Source organism: Molothrus aeneus, chromosome 6, assembly GCF_037042795.1.
Source record: "Molothrus aeneus isolate 106 chromosome 6, BPBGC_Maene_1.0, whole genome shotgun sequence".
Taxonomy (NCBI): domain Eukaryota; kingdom Metazoa; phylum Chordata; class Aves; order Passeriformes; family Icteridae; genus Molothrus; species Molothrus aeneus.
In genome coordinates, this window is record NC_089651.1 from 25,553,515 (window position 1) to 25,574,781 (window position 21,267).

At 39.9% G+C, this 21,267-nt stretch overlaps 1 protein-coding gene across 1 annotated transcript in view; it reads right to left on the minus strand.

Moving 5' to 3' along the window:
- LTK (leukocyte receptor tyrosine kinase) overlaps positions 1–21,267 on the minus strand; it is an 89,572-nt gene that overhangs the window by 32,330 nt on the left and 35,975 nt on the right. Inside the window, exons 2-9 of the mRNA XM_066551991.1 lie at positions 17,767–17,880; positions 13,751–13,906; positions 13,044–13,266; positions 6,008–6,147; positions 4,134–4,268; positions 3,095–3,247; positions 2,115–2,215; positions 535–701 (exon numbers count right to left, since the gene is read on the minus strand). Coding sequence (XP_066408088.1) covers positions 535–701; positions 2,115–2,215; positions 3,095–3,247; positions 4,134–4,268; positions 6,008–6,147; positions 13,044–13,266; positions 13,751–13,906; positions 17,767–17,880 — 1,189 coding nt within the window. The remainder of the gene's footprint in view (positions 1–534; positions 702–2,114; positions 2,216–3,094; positions 3,248–4,133; positions 4,269–6,007; positions 6,148–13,043; positions 13,267–13,750; positions 13,907–17,766; positions 17,881–21,267) is intronic.

Below are 21,267 nucleotides of genomic sequence, written 5' to 3' on the forward strand. Positions count from 1 at the left end.
GTAAAGCTCATTTGGGCAACAGTCTTTTTCTGAAATCATTGCATCAGTAAGTGGCAATGAAGGATTTCCAGCTGCCCAGGCTACACTGACATAGATCCTAAACTGGACAGCTCTATTGGCTGAATTGTGGGATTACCATCCCTTTGACTCATGTGAGTGTTTTCTACTGTGGGAGTATGAAGTGCAGCTATGCTAATGCAGCTGTTTCTCTGCTGGGAGCACTTTGCCCCTGTAAGTACACTGGCTTGCTCAGATTGCTAAAAGGTTTTTAGTATGGATGCTTGCTGTTCCCAAAACCTAAGTACTGTTTGAGGCTGCACAGAAGTGCAGTCACATGGTGTGGGCTTGTGTTGAGCTAAGCTGTGCATGTGCACAAAGATATACACTTATGGCAGAATACTTCCTGAGCAAGCAGAGTCACTTAAAAACAGCTCTGAAAGAAGGCAGGAATGAAAGTGACACTTCACAACAAAGATAGGAACAATTTACTAAATCTATAGGGATAACCCTGGCTGCTGACAGTGGAGCTCTTACCGGTTCTGAAGCACTGGCATCGGTAAGGTGATGAGGAACCAGTGGTCGCTCCAGCTCCCTGCCCTTTCCCACATTGGCAAGGTGATTGGAGCTCCCTTTATCTCTTCCCTGAGAGAGAAGGAGACTGTACCATTGTAGCTTCCAAAAACATGCACTGAAAATTGAATCTGTAACAGAGGAAGAGAAGAAAAAGAATGGTAATGTGACAAAAGGGAAAGGTAGTCACTTCTCCCTTCCCTGGGAATTTGAGACACCAAACCTCCGAGTCTGGGTCAAATTCTTTAATGACAGAAATCACTAAGCCCCCACTCACTGACTGTATTTGACTCAGCACCGTTACTAGCACAGAATTCTCTCAGGAAAGACCCGAACTGACGACACTTCTGTTGGGCAGCTGTTCTTCAACCACGGATGACAATATCTACAGCCTCTCATACCATCTGCGTGAGAGGAGTGGTTTCCTTGTTACTGCCTTCTCTGAGGGGAGAGCTGTCCTACCCTGAATACCTTTAAAACAAGGACTATCTCTAGAGGCAGGAAACCTCAGTCCATCTACCTGCTCGAATTTATAGGCACCACCTGAATTGTAGCACCTCTAAGACAAGTGAACAGCAAAATCAGCAGGCCAAAGAATGTTTTGAAGCAGGACTTATTCCTCTTTCTTTGAAGCAACCACTTCCAGTTTGCCACAGAGCAAGAGAAAGTTGTCATTTCTACCTCCACTGTGAATATTCAGCTGTTCTTAATGTTAGAGAGAGCTCCGGTACCAGCAGGAAAGGGAACACACACGTGTTCTGCAAAGAACAACCACAGATGTTCCTTGATCCTTCAATGTGGCCTCAAATCCTTGCCAGTGGAGGAAAGAATGGATCCAAATCTCCTGTGGCTTCTGCACAATATCCAACAGCTACTGCTTCTCCTCTCCTGGTTTTGTAAACCTATCTCCAATCACATTTTATTTTGTTCTTTATGTTGTACCCAGCATATTTTAGCTGGATTTATAAATAAATATAAATGCCAAAGTTACATTTCTGGCATCAGCACTGTATTTATTTTCCCAGCTCTAATTAGGAGGCATCAAACTTTCTCTTTTTCCCCTAGCAAGACTGGACTCCAGCTCAAACTTGCAACTTAATTTTCCTAAGTGTTGTGATTACAATATTACTTATTACTTTCAATTCCAGCATCTCAGAGCTGCAAGGCAAGTTGTGTGATTTTATCAAGGCCAGGTTGCATTAACCTTATGAAATTCCTGAAAAATATGAACAGAAGTTTATTATATTCATCTATTTCTGGAAAATCCAATGCATTCTAACTTCACACTCCTGTTCTCAGTGAAACTATCAAGTTTATTAACTCCTGCACAAGTATTGCAGAATTTATGAAGAAAAATCTCAGCAGCAGATATACTAAAAGACTGAATGGCCCAGCCAGACAGCTCCCTTTTCTGCAAACACTGGCTGCCCCATACAATTTAGCTGTTGGCACCTCTCAGAGTTACCTCTCAGTAACTCTTCCTATGTGGTACAGTCAGGTACAGCCTGATGATTTACTCCACAGAGGTGCTTAGAGTGACACACCTGGTAGTCTTCAGTGGCAAGACTGGCTGGCAAGCTGGTACTGTAAGCTTTAGCCATACCACTTGTCTGAGTGCTGTCTGCTCGCAGGTAGAGGAAGTGTCCTGTCAACACAAAAGTGAAAAAGACAAAATGATCTCTTGATTTTTTGTGTAATCACTTGAAACAATTTAACATTAATGTTTCTCTAGGTATGTAAGCATATGTAGGTGTGTTGGTGAGGTTGTAGTAAACACTCTGGTAGATTTCAGCAGCACAAAAGCCATCATCCCAAACCCCCTATTGGAATGTGAGTGGATAAACTTCAGAGACCACTCAAGGTCTTCCCATACAGAGGTGCACACCAATCTACACTCCTAATTCCTACACCATTAGCATCAATGACTCTTGCTGAGTAAAACACTGGGCTGGAAGAGTTTGTTTGCAGTCTTTGTTTCCAGGGAGAGATTACATAAGCTCTCAGGAGACAAACAGGATACTTGTGTGGAAGCCCTTCATTTTGGCAGGGAACTTTGAGGCAAGACTCATATGTGCTAACACTTCTGATTTTCAGCCTGAACAGTTGAGGGTCTGGCCTCCCCCCTTCTTATTTAGCAAGTTGACAGTTCTGCAGTTCTGTCGGGCAGTTTTTACCTTGTGATGCAGCAGTTATCATTTTGCTGCTGAGGTGCTCTGCAACTGCACAGCTCATAACAGGAAGGAGGAGGGAAGAATATGCTTTATACAATGTTTTAAAGGTGAAGGAGAATCCTTATCTCTGAGAGTTTTGAGTTAACTTTTTTGCAGAATTTGTTTATTATAAAGTTTTGAGTCATGTTCAAAAGTTAATTTTAGCTACATTTGAAGTTGTTACACATAATACTGATGCTGAAGTTCATTTGGCAATGATGCCAAAATTTTTAAACCAATTTAAATAAACTTAAGTTCAAGGCTATTGTGTACATGCATGCAGAGAGTGGGAGAGAGAGCAATGAAGAACCTACCACCAGTGGCTTGCAAAGTAGACCCTATAAATGAGTCCTCTTGAATCATTTTGGAAAAGCCCCGAATAGACCAAGGAGATGCTGCAGTTTCATTCAGTGTCCAGCCACACAGACCTTCTTCAAATGAGCAATGTGAACCCTCTGGGAGACTGTCTACAATTGAGAACAAGAAAAAGTAGGAAAATAGGAGCAACTTGATTATGGAAGAACACAAACAAAACCAAAATTTAAAATCCATTGTTGTCCAAGTTATCCAACATATGCTACACTATCAAAATAGGTCTCATTTGTTTATTTCAAGGGTCACCGTTAGAAAGCCAACGCTTTGCCTCTGTAAACATTTGAGACTTTTTTGTGCTGTCATACTCTAAATTCTGGGCAAAACTGCAGCCCCTGTAACCTCAGGAATGGCAAATCACAGCCACAAATTTGGCAAAGGTCTTGCTACATATGAAATTGCAGGCATCACAAAGTTTTGTGTCCACTTAAAGGAAGGAAAATCAACAGATTATTTTAAAACACCACTGTACTTGCTAAAGCTAAAATTACTTCTTAGCAGCTCATACACTGTTAGTGGATTTTTCTGTCCTGGTGTGCAAGAACTCCTGAACTGGGATCTTGGAAGAACAGATTTATGACACTGTAGGTAACTAAGAGTAGAAAGATGATTAATACCTTTCCCTGAAGGGAAGGCTTAGATCTTGGGTCCAGAAGGAAATTTTCACCCACCTGCAGACATGTAAATAAAATTTTGCCTTTCTCTGAAATAGCAGTAACTGTGAAGGGAAGGTCATTGAGCTCCTTACCACCAATACTTAAGAAACCAAACCAATTTTAAAAAAGAAATCCATTTTGTTCTTTATAGGGTGAATTTTCAAAGAGAATGTTGGTATCCAATTAATGTAAATGGGACAAATTAATTCAGGAGGTGAAATACTGAATTAATCTAAAGATGGAATCAATTTAACTTATTTTGCATTCTAAATTATTTCTTCTAATGGAATGAAGGTTCCCATGAAATGTCATGCCACATACTCACCACACCTCACTCCTTCCTCTTTGGTAGGGCAATCACTGACGAACTCACAGATCTGTAGGTGGCTGACACAGCCTCCATGAAAGCAGGGGAAGGTTGAGCCTTTGTCATATACAAAAAGGTCTTGATTTTCTTTATCTAATGGGGAAAAAAAAAGAGAACTAAATCTAGAGATGAGTTGACAGAACATGTATGACCCTTTGTGTGTACTAGTTTTCACATGTAGGACCTTGCCCTTTGTACGATAAATCTCTGCTATTTTCATGTAGGTTTCTATCCAGCGTGAGATTCCTGGACCAAATTTTTTGCCCTCCTCTTTCTGATGTACTGCTTTTGCTGTGTTTGTTCTATCTTTAGATAATTTTTAGGTTTTTTTAATGAAGGGCCTAGCAGTTTCCTACTGTGATGCGCTCCTCAGTTCTGCGCACATGACTGTGCACCTGCCAGGCAGCTGTGACATGCTGCATGGCACCCTGCTGCTGGAGGCAGGGACACCCACTTATCTCCAGATACATTGCTATGCCCTGTTGAAGCTCAAGTTTAACCAGCACTTGGGCTGTTGACTCATTTCTGTGCCAGTTTCCAGCTGTGGCATCCAGCCCATGAAGAAGCTGCTTCCCCAGCAAGCTGGCTTGCTGTACACAAATTTTATACATGCACCCTAACTAGTCTAGTCAGTTCTAGTCTGGGAGCATTAGACTGACTTCACAGGTACCCATCAACCAGGCTGAACATGATTTTTAAGTCTGATATTTCCCAAAAGCATAACTCTCAATGCACCCAGCCTGTTCTGTGGATGCAGGCCTGTGCCCAGGCCTGTTAGGGACATGCTGCCCTTTAGCAGAGCTCTGCACAGAAGTTACATTGGGACCGCTACTACTCTGGAAAAAATGCAAAAGTTAGGGAACCAATTGCAGGAGAAAGAGAAAAGAACACCTCTGCAGCAATCCAGGTACACACTCTGAAATAATAATTTTTCATGACACTGTTTTGTGCCAGATACATGCACCAGGTTATTTAGAGACTGAGAGCACAGTGCTTCAGGCTGTATGCATCCCCTCAAAACTCTAGGACTGTCAAAAAAATTACATAAAAAATATAGCATGTTAAATTAAAAGAATAATGACTAGAATTAAAGCTCTAATATGATCAAACCCATGCTCACAATAGTGTTTTCTTTTTACATTACATTCCAGGCAATTTCTACAGAGTCTGCAAAATGGAAACAATAACATTATATTAATTCATGAAATTCAGGAACTGAAGATGATTATGTCCCCAACCTAAGACTGCCTGTGCTGACAGACTCCTGCACTTCCAAGAAGCCTAAATGACATTAGCTAGGTTCTGCACTGCCGCTGAGGATCATTTGCATGACATTCAGAACAAAACTGTAAGCTCCAGGTAAAACTGAGGTCTTAGCTGAACACTAAGGACAATAAAGAAAATAATTGCATTCCGATTCTTTTCATTTTAGATAGAAATTCTCAGCCTAGCAGTAACAAACAGATCCCATCAGGGGCAGATAACTGTTTCTTTTCTTCATAGATTTGTTCGATAAAGCCCAAGTATGGAAAAGGCTTTGGTTACACAAGGTAGACTGTTCTTGATTATTTAAGAGAGAAAAATACTAAATGCTAAAATAATCTAGATAAAGACTTTTTCATCCTTGTTTTTGGATTCAGCATAAGTCCAGTTGTTTTTGGTTTTTTCCCATATAAAGATCAAACAAAGCAAAGAAAGTTCAAAAGCAGAGAGGATCACTAGAATTAGTTCTATAATTCTGAGTTACTCATCTTTCTTCTAAATCCTATCCTGTCCCCCATTTTGGTGAGAATGTGTTTCGTTATTCCAAACCTGTCTGTGTTGCAGCATACCATGAAAGCAGTTCCTGAGTTGCAAGGAGCCCACTGCCAGTACTCCAACCTCCTGTGCTCCACAGTTTGAATACACCAGGGTGATTTTGAAAGGTCTTTCTATTCGTCCAATCTGGGCCACCAGGTGTTTCCATTTCATCCTAGAGGACAACAGAATGTTATCAGACATACACACAGCACATCGGATTCCATGGAGTCTCCAGCATAATGATTCTGCACTGTACCAAAGAGAAGTAATAGTATCCATGTGGGATATGGATCAATGAATGCAAATAGCAAGATAACAAATGGGTGTTAATATAAAACAAGTGATGTTCAGCCTAGCAAGCTCATGTAAGGTTATCTTTGCTGCAGAGCCTATTGCCAATGATGAAGAGATCCAACCATTCCCAATGATTCTTAAACGGATCCTAAATTATCTCCAATTTTGGTGACACACTACCCCAATATGTGCTTTTCACATATAATTGTGTTCTGTTTACTCTTTAAAGTACAGATCAACCAAGCAGCTGCACAAGACTCTGGATCTCCTCGAGCCAACACTGACATTGTGTGTTCTGGAAGCAAATGTCTGACCCTGAATGTTTCTTGGTTGTGTCAAGAATGAAAACCTTTAGGTGTTGAATGAAAACCTCTGTGTGTTGCCTGTCTGATTTTCCACCTTAGCAAACCACAGTGCACCCATAAAGCAAGGGATAGAAGAGAAGTGCTGTTCCAGGAAATGCACATTACTTGTGCCATTTACATTTCACTACAGACCAAATGCCATAACCTGCAAATCTAGACTGCAAAGGTTTCTCAGTTGTGCAGCAGTTGTGGCAGTTTGGAGAAAAACAAATGATCCCTGTACCCTAATTTTAAAGATGGTTGTCAGACGTCACAAGCTAGAGAGAGATATCAAAAGGGGCTTTTTGAAGTACCTCACTCAGATTAAGTCTGATGGAAGTCAGGGTATCCAGGTATCATTTAAAAACTACAGCAGAATTCTTAAAAATATTTTTTACTTTATTTTTGTTTCCAAATATGTTCCTATATCTTATGTTAGCAAGACAGCAAAGCACAGTTAAATATATGTGTTATTTTTTTGTAAATAGATTGGAGCAAGGCTGGTGAGAAAGGAATCCTTGCTCTAAGTTCTTTTTCTGAAAATAGTATCAGACAGAGATAATTTTACCCACATCCTACACATTGCTGATGTTACTCTGGACAAGTGACTGAAGTGGTTGCCAATGGAGTAATAAGAAGGCCAGGCCACAGTGTTAAGACATGTTGATCAGCTCTGCTCCTAGGATTATTTTTTCATGTAGGAAATGCCTTCAGCTGCCTTGAAGTGGTCATGTAGCCTTAGTCCTGCACCAGAAACACCTTAGAAGGCAACACTAGAGTATAAGCACATCTCTTCTGGACTCAGTATAAAAATCACAGGACTGTATTTGTCACTTGCAAAAAATCCAGAGCAACTTTAATTTTTTATCACCCTCTCTTGCATTTTCCCTTCATAATTATATAATTTTGTCTGGACAATTTTTTACTATCCCTTCTATGGCATCCACCGACCTCTCACTTCACAATTGTACACACACATAAATACCCACAGATATTCTGAACTCATATGAAACTGAGCTCTTCTTACATGAAGATGACCCTGTTTCCTCTATTTCCTGTCCCATCATAATATATTCAATAGCTCATTATAATTTAATTCATCTTCAGAAAGGTACAGCCCTGAATTGCAACAGCACAATCTCTACTTCCCAACATGGAAGAAAACTGCTTTGCTTTCAATTTGTATTGCAGTGCAGCTTCAGGAACATCCAGCACCTATATATCTCATAAATATTCTTATAAATATTCTTATAAATATTCTAGAACATCCAGCACCTAATATCTCATAAATATTCTTATAAATATTCCCCCTGCCACACTGTAGGACAACATCCAAGACCATCCAGCACTGACCCAGAACTGAGTCACTTCTGCTACATGACACAGCTTTGTTCATCACTCCATTGCATCCTGTTGACCACAAGAATGAACAAGCCATAATCAAATTGGTGCAATAAGCCAATAAAGGTAAGGACAATCTTTCAAATTTAGCTATAAGGCACAGTTCTAGTACCTCTACCAAGTTACAACCCACACTCCAGCTGAGACACCACAGTATTGCCAGTGTTAATACAACACTCAGTGCAGAACCTGTGGCACACAGCCTCTGATTCACAGCCAGTGGTACATTTAGCAGTAGCAACTGAAGAGCCCCACAGCTGAAAACAATGACTATTTCAGCTGCTGCACCTTAATACTATATGCTTTATGAGCCAGACACTTTGGAACTCGCTGTTTATAGACTGGTACATCAAAATAAAACTAGCCATCTAAGTCAATCAAGCAAGCTCTGAAATGCCATGACTTAGGAAGACAGATTGCCCATTCTGCCATCTTTGCTGGGAGAGCTGTGGTATCTGGTGGAAGAACAAGGCCACCATCTTAAGCCACTACTTCTGTGAATTAGTGCACTGGCTCAGAAGAGCTGCTAAGTTCCCACGAAACATCCCAGTTCTGAACTATCTCTGCTACTGAAATTTTCTCCATTTATAACATGCCAGAAGAAGCTGTCTAGCATTCAAAGGGTGCAAAAATGACAAGTGGCTTTGCATTACATAGAGTGCTTTTGTATATAAAGTCTCTTCATCATCAAGGTATTCCCCTTCAGAGAAAGCCTCCTCCACTAGATCCAACTGCAGCAAGATTTCTAACACTGTAAATAATTACACCTCTTTGCTTGGTCCCACCATTGAAACGGAAGCTCGTCAGAGCCAATGTAATTTTCTTAATGGAATCAGGAACGAAGCCCAGTGTTGATCCAGCAGAAGATGGGTCATTGCAGCAGGCTTCCAGATAAACCAGACTTGGCAATAACTTCACTATTGATTTTATGTCAAACCAGATCTTAAGTATTGAGGCAATATTACTCTTCTCCTAAAAAGAGATGTTAAAATTCATCTGTATGCATGGAAGAACTATTAGGGTCTGATATAATTTGGAGAAATTTGCATGGATAGAAAGTTTAGTGCTGCAAGCTATCTAATGCTTAATGCAAGAAAATTCAAGATTCACCTGAAAAATTTAATTCCAAATCTTCTTTTGTAGGGTTTACTTCGGGTTTTCATTAGCCTCTCAATCTTCTCTGCTGAACAGATGTTTTCCACCCTCTTCCTACCAATCCTTTCTATGATGTGATTTTTTAATATCCAACAAAGGTAATTGATGATTAATTTTAGGAAATATTTTATGTAAAGAATAACGATTTCTTCATTAGGACTGAAAAATGCAATAAAGCAGAATATGAAAGCTGAAATATTTTCTAAATTAGGGGGTCCCACTGCATGGGTTTTTGCACAAAGCTCTGTATGCTAGATGCTTCTAGACTCAATCAGTGAATATAAAGATTAGATGTTGTACTTTACTTTTATACACACAGGAAGTTGTTTTCTGCATGTCCTCACATACATCCAGTGCTAACCACTGGACTTAAAAGGAAATAGAGAGTGCAAAACACATGCCCACCACTCCAGCCTTCACCAAACTCTTAGGGGGTTATTCTTTGACACAGTATATTTTTGGGTGCAAGTTCAAGAGAGGCACAAGAGGCACTAACTGAATCATACTCCCAGCTTGGTGTTCAAAATTCATAGTCGTGTATAGCAGCTGGACAGACCCACCCTTTCTAGATACATTTTTTAATCAAAAGAGTCCTGCTCATTGTTGTCAGCACACATTTAGACATTATCTGAGAAGACTTACCAGGCTACTCCCTTGTCATCCATACAGTAGGAGAAGTTAAATAACTTTTGTGGAAAAAAACAACCACATTAGTAGAAGTGTCAAAGACAGCAAATTTTTTTTTTAGTGTCTCAGAAGTTGGTGGAGCATTTTATCACCATCCCTTCAAGAAAAAGGAGGAAGACACAAAAAACTAAGCAACCCAGAAAACACAAAACAGTTTTGTGAGGTTGGCTAACTGAAAACCCATGTGTGCACATGGCCATGAACTTTGTTTTCTGATCTACTGAGACTACCATGGTCATTCCAGAATGAAAACAGAACAAAATTAGCTAAGCTTATTGACTACAGAAAGTGAAAATATCATCCCTGCCCCAAATGATGCTTTTTTATTTTAAATGAAGTGTGAGTACTTAGAGCTGAAAGAAACTAGCTTCTTACTGAAACAGTTTTGGCTAAGAACACTGAAATAATTGTGGTCCACAACAAACACAAGCATGTGAAAACACTCAAAACTACACAGGACTCAAGAATTTTCAACTGTGGCTGATTCTGGGTCTGTGTGGTAAAGATGAAAAGGTGGGATAAGCAAAATAGTAAAAGCATTTAAGAAAAAAAAGGTTTTTTAAAAAAATAGAAAACATATATTAGATGTGACCTGAATAAGCACCATAACCATAACCCTGAGGAAGTGAAAATAGTTTTCTGAGTTAGGTGCCAGACAAAGAAGGCTTGGCCTTGCAAGCAAGGCTACAGGGTCCTGATGTTTGAGCTTTACTGATATAATGAGAAATTAAATGTTATATATTTTTTGTAAATACATAGAATCTCAAACACCTCACTCCCTCAGCAGTTCTCCTTCTAACAGTAATAGCTCAGAACACCCATGATCTATAGGTGTGGTATTTAAAAATAAACAACATGACTTTGTGACCTTGCCCTACTTGTTCAGAGAACATGGTACCAAAAGTCTATCTGCTTCTTCTTCTTTCATTAAGGCTTATGTGCGAAAAAGCTTCAATACTACCAATTTAATTATAAGTCCTACTAGTTGGTGAGGTGAACAGGAAACTTTCTCTTACATGTGACATATATCTAAGCTTTTGGGAACTGTGTAGCTGATGGATCCTGAAGGAGAAAACACCATCAGGAGAATATTTCTAGGTCCAGAAAGAGAATTCACTGAAGTATCTGGTGCAGCTGGAGTTTATGATGTAGTATAGCCTGGTCATGGAATTGAGAGGTGACAAAAGGGTCTGAAGCAGGATTTCCTGGTGTGTCTGATTATCTGAAAAAAGTGCCGCCTAGACTTTTTTTCTATGTCCAGGTTTCTATTCTGATCTGAAGGCAAACCCTTGGTAGTAATTTTCACTGGTTACACTAGGTACTACACATAGGCATCTATCTCAAGGTCATCTGCTCTTTGTGCCCCCGTGTTCTGCTCTAAATTGTGCAGCAGGGTTTGGTTAAGACAGAAAAGCTTGTAGAACTCCTACTCCCTGTGGAAAGTCCCTGTAAGGTGGGAACCCTTCAGGGTAATCTCTCCTTAACACCTCATGTTGTTAAAATCTTAATCATAGAGAGAATACTCATTTCAGGCTACCTGCCTAGCAAGAAGCAAGTCAATCACTGTGTTAGAAATAAATTCTGTTCTGCCTACATGGTCAGGTTTTTTTTAATTGTACCAAGATTTTAAAGTTCCCCGGTAATGAGGGAGGAAAGGAAGGGTATTTGATAGTTCCTAACTTTGTTTTATCTCTATTCTATCCTCCTTTCTATCTTGATTTCAAACAGGACTTGGTCTCCTCCCCTATTTAAAATCTTAAGAGTAAATTCTCTGAACTTACCAGTGCTTCATTTCATTCAGTAAGAAAAAGTAATACCAGTGTCTGTGCCAGCTTCCAATAAAGCTAACTTCATTCTAATAAATCTAAATGCCATCACTTTTAGAGAGATGATAATCTTGACTTCACATAGAATTGTTTTGCAGTGCTCAAATAAGCTGCTAAACAACATCTATGATCTGTTCCAGAGATGCTGCAGTGACTACCAGCAAAGCCTGGTCTGACCAGTAAGGTGTAGCAAAAGGGTATTTTATGAGTTTACTTTGTGGAATGGAGCTGCAGCTGCAGAGGCCTGTCAAATATTCAAAAAGCAGCAAGGGCAGCTTTGAGTAAGTAAAAAAAGGATATTGGAAATTAATTCCAGAAAACACAACACATTCCCAGTGAAATTGGCAAGAAGATGGGAAAGGAATAGCCAGGAAGGAACTGAGCAACAGCTGAAAATGAGAGAGAAAGAGGGAGAGAGAGATCTGGGGGAAAAAAAAAGGTTTTTTAGTCAAACTCTGCTATCTTTGGCTGACGGGGACTCTTCGCTACAGATCTCCATGGCAGCCTGGGGAGTGCCAAAGAATTCAAAGAAAACAAGAACTGGGATCTCTTGCTTAAGTTCTCCCTGAGAGTCAGTCAGGTGATGGAAATAAAAAACTCTATTATGTGTCTGACCCAGGTTCTTACAAGTTGGACTGCAGCAAAGGAAAAACAAGCACATGGAAAATGGAAAAATTAGATGAGATGTCGACTTTTCTCTTTCTTTTCCGTTGTGATTTGTTCCCTTTACCCATTTCTCTTCCTTACTGCATTCTGGTACACACAGGGATAAAGAAGTAAAACATTGGCACATCAAAGGGAATACAGGACAAGATCTGTGGTTGTTACACTTTCTTTTGTTTTCCTTCACCTCTTCTTACCTCAGTTTTTTCCCTCCCTGAACTCTACAATTGGAGCAGAAGTGGATACTACTGAACCTACTAGAAGGGAGGAAATCAATAAAGAACTAAAATTAACCCCACCTCAAAATGATAATTGGGACCCTTGTAGCATTGGTAGAATCCACTGAATCTATAGAGATATCAGTCATGTTACCAAGGCAGTTTTTGGACTGAATGCATTTTACAGCTGCAGTCCTAGAATCAGTGAAAAAATTAATCACTCTTCACCCTTCCAAATGTGAGAGAAGCAGAGTAAGACCTAAGCTAGTGTGTTCTTTGCAAAGGGGACACACAAAACCTGTGTCTATTACAGGCATCCTGTCAAGAGGCTGTGTGCTCTAGTCCTGAAAGTCATACCTTTATTTTCTGCTGTAATAGCAGTAATGATCTCAAGAAGGCAAAAGACACTGATAAACAGCAGCCTGGAGGAACTCTGCCTTGCAATTCAAAGGCTCAACAGTTGAAAATTGATTGTCTTACCCGGCATTCTCCTCATGGCCAGCTCTCAGAGAAGGTACTGTGTTTTTGTTTGTCTCTGAATATTTGATTTCAACTGTGAATCTCTGGAGAAGAGGAACAGCATCCTGTGAACCTATGGACAGCTCCAGCAAGCAAGAATCCAAGCTCCCAGGCAGGATGGGGCTTTGCAGGCTGAACTCACATCTATCTGGAAGTCTACTGGTGTTCAGGAGGAAAATGGCCCCTGTGAAGAGGAAAAAAAAAAAAAAACAGAACAAAACAAGAGACACACAGCATGGATGGAAGAGACATAATACGAGGAAAATGAAACCAAAAAAAGCTTGAAGACATGTCCAACAGACCAAAAGCCAAAGACTTTGCCAGTCAGACAGCAGACAAGTGAAGCCAGCACTGGCTTGTATAGGATTGAATTTCCAAAGAAAAATGCAGACCCCATAAATAAAAGCAGCTTATCCCGAAATGGGGAGACAGGAAATAAGTGTATAAAGGGGCTGGCTCCTTAGAGGGTACATTCATACACAACCAAGGTAGCACACATGCATTACAAGGTAATTTCTCATTGACTCTTGGGCACTGACTGTGCCTTTGGGAGCCTCGCACCAGAAGCAGCACATGGTGGCACTTCTAGTGACATGGGCCTGAGCCCTCAGCCTGCTGACTCCTGCTGCAGCCAGGATCCATTCAAGGGGAACTGTAGCTCTGCCTACCTTCAACATCTCCATGGGAGGAACTGTTTTCCAGAAGCATCTGCTGCCTCTCCTGGGATGCCAGGACACCAATGGAAGATAACACCCAGTCTGGCTTTCCAAAACTGTCTGTGGACGTCACCCATGAACAGCTTGAGCCGATGACACAAGAGATTTCTGTTGTGAGAAACCAAAGGTTTCAGTGAGGCCTATCCCAGCTCAAGGGGCACATGAGTGACTGAATGTACAGTGTATGGGGGCTGTATCTCCCAAGAAATAGAAGAATTGAAGAGAAAAAGAAAATTTTGTCCTGAGCTATAGCAACAGAATCTCCCCCAGAGCAGGTCAAGGAACATATAAGAATGAAAAACTAACCTGCAAATTCTTGACAGAATGTCAGTCATTCCTCCCACTGGTATCAACAATGAATTTATATCAGTTGAAGGTCTAGACCACAAGTATTCAAAGTCCCAAATGAGAATAATACCAATAATATCAACAAGGATATTGAAACTCTATGGATTTAGCATTTTGGCAGAAAGAAAGAACTGATACTCTGAGGGCAACCCTCTCCTAGCAATAGAAAGAGCCTGACAGGGTCTCAAGCTAAATAGATGAGCAATGCAAGCTTTACACATTTTTTTTATTTTTGTCTTTTTAAAATAGTTTTACTTTCCTCTAGCAGGATAGATAAGAATACCTTCTCAACAAACTCCAGAGTTCGCTCGCAGTACTAAAAACACTAGATCATCTTGGCCAGAATTTTTCATGATCAGCATATTATAAACCAGACAAGAAGTAATTCACTGTTCTCTCATCAATCTAATATAAACTCCCTAGAGGGATGTTAGCTGCACAAAGCTCTCCCACACAGAGTGGAGCTGAATAGAGCTGATATTAATTTGCATGATATTTTTCAGTAGTAATAATAATATTACGATAATAACTGGAGTGTCCCCAGGCCAAGTAAGAAATATTAAGAGACTAAACATTCATGTTGAGGAACCTGATGTTCAGAGGGTATTTAAACCTTGCAAACACAAATGACACAAAGAAATGCTTTTGTAGTCCTATTCCTGTGGAGGAGAACAGGCAGGTAGGAAGGACAGAATTAAGGTGAGAGATATAACAAGGAAGTGTGGCTGCACAGGTATGGCAAAAATAAAAACATAAGAGCCTCCAGAAGATTGCCTATATTTCAACTAAACTTTTAGACAAAGGAGAAAAGGAAACTTTGAATGTGACAACAAAAGCAGACAAGCTTTCTCCTAATTATTGAAGTTAATTCTAACTTCATTTTTATAAAACAACATCCAGTAAGCAGGGGAAAAATAAACACAGATGCTACAGAGTTGCACATAACTTTGGGTTGGCATAGAATGTGGTCTCCCGCCCAAACACTTCTCCTCCCTTGCTTTGGATATTCCCCAACTCTTTCTGGACTGCTCATACTGGAGTTTGCTGCCTCTCTCAAACTGTCACCTGGGCCAACCATCCAAATGCCTTCCTTGCCCAGTTCATGAAATGCATACAGCTTAGGAAAGGCCTGGGCACTGTTCAGCCCATCATTTTTACGTGGAAGCCACAAGCAGATGAACTGGCAAACTGTGTATGCCTGTGTGTATGCAATGCTAGATACCAGCAGCACACAGGAATGAGGACTCCTGGCTCTATTGGATCTAGGGAGAAATGTCTGTGCACAGCTCTGGGCTATGGTTTGATGATCCAATAAAAAAACTTAAGGGATCTCAGTAGCTCAGAAACTCCATAGATATGTGAAACAAAGCAGAGTCCTGACCCAAACCTGTTGTGCTGTTTCAAATTTATTGAGGTTTGACAGGTTAAGTCAGTACCTACAGACTTATTGTTAGTAGAAATAATATTTTTATCAGATAATTTTTTTTAGTTGGTGGTTAAACCCAGAAAGCAATTTCTCTCACAAGAGAATAACAGTGAAAGAGACCAAAGTGAAAGCTCAGGAAAGAAAAATTTCCTTTCTCAAGTAGACAGTTACTTGAAACTACTGTTTATGACAAAATCATTTCATCAAACCTTACTAATACCTCAGCTTGCAGTGGCAAGGACTGTAACGATGCAGACTTAGTCCTTTGGGTGTGTCATACATGACAAGGTGGTTCCCAGCTGAGATAGGTGAACACAACTTTTCCCTTGAAAAGCACCTAATTCCCAGTTCTCTGAGCTTTATAATGTCTGTCTGCCACAACCTGACACTGAAGAAATCTGAATACCTGTAAGAGTCTGAAACTGATCTGGAAAGTTTTTGACATCCAGTAGAAAAAAGACTGTTTTCTCTGGGAAGAGATTATATGCATTCCATTGTGATGGATTAACAATAAGCTGGTTTTTAGCACAAATCACAGAGTAAGAGAACTGGGTACACTCGTGGTTACAGTGAAAGAAACACTGAAAACTGAAACCTCTAACACCACTAATGTACCACCTTACAGGTGTTTCTTATCCAGCTTTGCTTATGAACTTGTAGAACCTCAAGTACAAGTCAGCAAAAGGAAGAATATGACAAATTAAAAGCAAAAAAAAAAAGGTATAATAGAGAAATAGATCTGTATTACTACAATCAGCAAAGAACATATTTTAAGATATTACAAAAATGCTCCAAAGATTGGATTGAATAAAGCTCATGGACAGTCCAGGGTTTGTCAGAAAGGACTTTAAAGAATTAGATACCATCTGGAGGAGGTTACTGTAAGGAACATTCATCTGGCAAGGCTACGTCACCTTGCCACCCCTGGGAGGAATGTGTGCCTTTTCTGACACCCAGAGGCCTTTCTTTATTGTTTAGCATCTTCATTAACAACCTGAACAAGGAGACAGAGTGCACTCTCAGCAAGTTCACAGAGGTTGCAAAAGAGAGGAGCAGCTGACACATCACAGGGCTGTGTTGCCACGAAGAGCAGCCTCAGCAGGTTGGGGATCTCAATGGGCTTTTCCTTGAAGGAAAAGCCCAGTGCTGCACCTCGAGGGGATAAGCTCGTGCAGCAGTATGTACTGGGGGCTGAGTGGCTGGACAGCAGCTAAAGAGAAGGGCTTGGAGAGCGTGGTGAACAGCAAGCTCTCTGTGAGCAAGGAATGCACCCATGCAACAAAGGCAGCCAACAGCTTTCTGGGTAGCATCAGGAAGAGCACTGCCAGTAGATCAAGAGAGGTGATCCTTCCTCTCTATTCAGCATTGGTGAGACCACAGCTGGAGATCTGTGCTCAACTCTGGGCTCCTTAATGCAAGAGACATACTGACCTACAGGAACAAGTCCAGCACAGGTCCTGACTGAGGGACGGGAGCATCTTACATAAGAGGAGAGTCTGGCACAGCTGGGATTGTTAAGTCTGTAGAAAAGTATGGTATGGGGGATTTTATCAATGTGTACAAACACTTTGATGACAGGGAATGAAGCAGAAGCTAGGCATTCTCAGTAGTGTCCAATGACAGGACAAGAGGCAGTGAACACATGCTAAAAAACCTCACAGCTCACTTGGTTTTCACAATGCCTTGAAAATAAAAGTCCATTTGGAAAAAAGCTTCATTCAGTATTAAAAAAAATAAAATTATTCTATAGTAGTGGGAAAGCAGCTCTACTAATTAGCTTTTATTTCAAGAATGCCCAGTCTCAAATCTGGTGGATTTCAGTGTGCTGATCGACATGGTTGTATTTTTCTTTCCTTTTTCTTTCTTTTCCCTTTTCCTGCTGTGTTGGGGATTGTTTTGGTTTATTGAGGGGGGAGGCAGTAAGTTTCTTCTGTGGAGGGTTGTTTCGGGTTCTTTGTGGTTTGGTTTGCTTGCTAGGTTTTGGGTTTGGTGGGGGTTTTTGTTTTGGTTTAATACAGAAATAAGTAATTCCTTTCAGTTTACACTGGCCTTTCTGAGTCATTGCTCTAGTTCCAGTCAAAAATACAGTGCCATAGCTTTCTGGTAAGAGGTGCTTGTGACTGCTTGTGACCTATCTTACACCTAGATTCTGAAGGAGAAATAAGGAGGATGTAAGGAAGAGGATGTGTGGTACCTGGTGTAGAAGGCTGATGTAATGAAACCATCCTATTTTTTGTCAGGGAGAGCTTCTGAGTTCGATTTGGTGAAGAAGAGTTTTCTTCTTGTGATCCAGAGCAGAAGGCAACAGCTATAACAAAATAAAAAGAGGAAGGGATGTGTTTGATGTTGCTTTACAAAACTCTGCTCCCATGTTATAAAGCATGTGCATATATATAACAAAGCCCTGCTACATCACTCTCACCTTCATTGCAGTGCATTGGGGCAGTACCATCCTGATGTCTCCAGAACAATTCATACCAAGAGCAGCTCTTTTATTTATTTAACCTGTACATGTGAAAATACACAAGTCCTGAGCTAAGCTTGCAATAGTTTGTGTCTAAGATTATCTCTGGTCTTTTCTAGAAGTCATAAACAAGTTGGCAAAAACAAACATATTTGTTGCCAAAAGGTGTTCACAGGCAGAAAGCAAAATTAATTACTTTCAAACCTTGGCCATTTGGGTTATGAGTTCAGCAATATAAAAATGTCAAATCATGTCAGAGGGGACAGGAATCTTATTCACATGAATAAGAATTCACTTGCATCAATATCTATAAAAAGAAAAACCCCTCAAACTTGAACATATGTCCATATGTTCACTCACTATTCCATATAAGTTTTCAGAAATATCTGCTCTGATTTTGAATTGCTGTTACAATTTTAATTTTAGTATATATGACAATGCATCACACAGTGAGTAAAATGCTGTGAAATGTTTCATAGCACGAAAATGCTGCATCCTTCCATTTTTTACTATGTTACTAAAGACAGTAGTAATTCAAGGGGTTCCAAGGAAGAGCAATTTTAGAACAGAACAGCATTATGCTGCAGCAGACACATGCTCTACTGGTGACAGATTTGGGGTCTCCACAGATCAATTGTCAAACACTATATTTTTTTCCTGTTTCCAAATATTTAGGGACATTAAAATAGGAAAAGTTGACTTTGTACTGCATATATGACACAGGCGCTGCCCTGATAAGCAAAGTATCTTCAATAACAGGATGAAATCCTCAGAAAGAATGGGAATTATGTGGCCAAAGTTTAGCCAGCCTTATGAAAAATCCATGCTTATGAACAATCATATATTGCAAACAAATCTATTTCATTATATGAAAAGAAATTCTGCTATGTAAAGGGCATTTGACAACTGAAGTCTGCTCCTCCCAACTTACGTTCTGTGTGTTTTGAGATACTGCTCAGTTTTCTATCTCCCAGTCTTCACTCAGCACTGCTATAGCTTCAGTATTTACTTCCCTCAGGGTTTTATGTAAAGTCTGTTCCACCCACTCGTCTCCTCACACACTCCAAGCTGCTTGTATACTTTGGAAATAGCCTGAGTATCATGGGACCCACAAACATAGTACAGTCATAGCAGAAGTTCTGCTAGAGACAATTTTCCTGATACAACTAAAACTTACACAAAATATTTGACTCAGTCACACCCCCACCCCCCTCCCCTAGAAGCACCTTTGGGATGTTCCTCTTGTTTTTCATTAACAAGCACAAGATCCAGTGGCATATTACCAGCAAAGAAGCCCTAAGCTATTTGAAACATGAATTTACTCCCTCAGTGTGGAAAATACCTCCATTGCCATTGGTGATAGTTGAGACAAATAAGATACAAAACAATGGTAACACCCTACTCAATTTGGCAAAAAACTGCAAGAGTTCATTCTAATGAGTGTAACAACCATATTTACCTGTCCTGGGAAGATGCCACTTACCTAACTGGACATCTGAGAGGAAGGAAGGGCAGTCATTACAGCCAAATTCACTGACAAAGTATACTTGGACAGAGGAGCCTAGACTCAGTGATAGACAATGCACCCACAGAAATAGGTCCCCATTAATTCATTTCATCAGAGCAAAGAATGTCTGGCTATGGCTGAGCAGAAGAAGACTCACAGTAGCAGCTTAGCAGCCTCTAGTCCAGCATATGCTCTTACTTTATCTCCCAATTATTTTTCATTCTAATTTTTTCAACTTCTTTGATTGAATTGAAAAATCTAGCATACATAGTCGCTAAGATGCTTCTGATAATCCCACATCATGTCCTCTCACACATATTTGCATGTAATTTTTGTATTACATAAATTTTAGCCTGAAAAAAATAATGACTATTACTTTTCACCTCTATGATTTCTCTACCTTGATCAGCAAAAGTCAATTGTTTAAGTGAAAAGAAATATAAAATGGAGAGGAAGGAGATTAATGATTTTAAGCTAAGTCTGTAATTAAGGGACATAAAATGATCAGGAAGAAACAGTATAACATATTCAACTGACGCAGGAAAAAGACGGGATCTTTTTGTTAAAAGATCCATCACAAATCCATCTCTTTTTCAGTAAAATAAGAAACCTCCAGTGCTGAGAAGGTAATTCCATTTCTTTCACTATCTTACAAAAAAAAAAAACAATAAGATAGCTGCAGGGGTGATTTTTATCCTGCATCCTGCTGTTACCTTGCAGAAGAGAAGAAAATTCCAGAAAATACTTATAGAACTCCTGATGGGAAATCAATTCTAGACGAGCCAAGGCATCTTTCTGACAAAACAGGAATTTCCTTTAGAGCACTTTCTAGTTGTATTCTCCATCTAATGTCAAAATAGCCACTTAATGTTTCTCACTGTTTCTCTGAGAAGATTAATATACAGACTAATAGCTCTGTCAGAAAGTCACACTAAGCCTGAAGAAGACTCTTTGCTTGCTATGCTAAAAATTCAAGCATTTTTTAATGATCCTAAAACTTCCACTTTCAGCTCAATAAATAGTCTCTCTTGTTCATGAGCGTTTACAGCCTGAAGTTATTAACCTTGCTCTTTGAAAATATCACTGGGATCTCCTATTGCTTGTTATTAATCTCTCTTATTCTTTGCTCATTAGTTGGTTCTACCCCAAGTCCCTTGCTTACTTGATCACTCTTGTTGTACTCTGTCTGGACAGATTGCAGGTAATGGTCAAAAGGGAGCAACACAACAAAATACAATTTTCCCAAGGCTTACAAGATGCTACTTCAGAATTTTCTAGAGGCCTCTCCAGTTTTTCAGGGAAAAAGGTAGAAAGGCAGACATCAGTGCACACTAATGTCATGCTATGCAGAATGGCCATTCTCTCTCTCCTGAGATCTCCCTATTAATCCATGCACCAATCTCATAAAACATTTTGGCCAAAATAAATTATTGTAGCTGATTGTCTACCATGACATCAAGTGTCCTGTGACATATTTCCTTCTACGATAAGTATTCCCAACCTCTACTGTAGTTCTCTTTGAGATACCTAATTCCATGGGTGAGTTCCATTGAACACTGCCTTTTTTTTCCTGCCTTAACCTGTAAGTTATCAGCAGATCAGCAGTACAGTTTTAATGTTGTCTTCTGACTTATTCTTAAACTCCCAAATAGAACATAATCCAGAACTTACATTTACAGGAAACTTACAGGTAGAGTTAATTGACAATAATTCTGGTTGATACT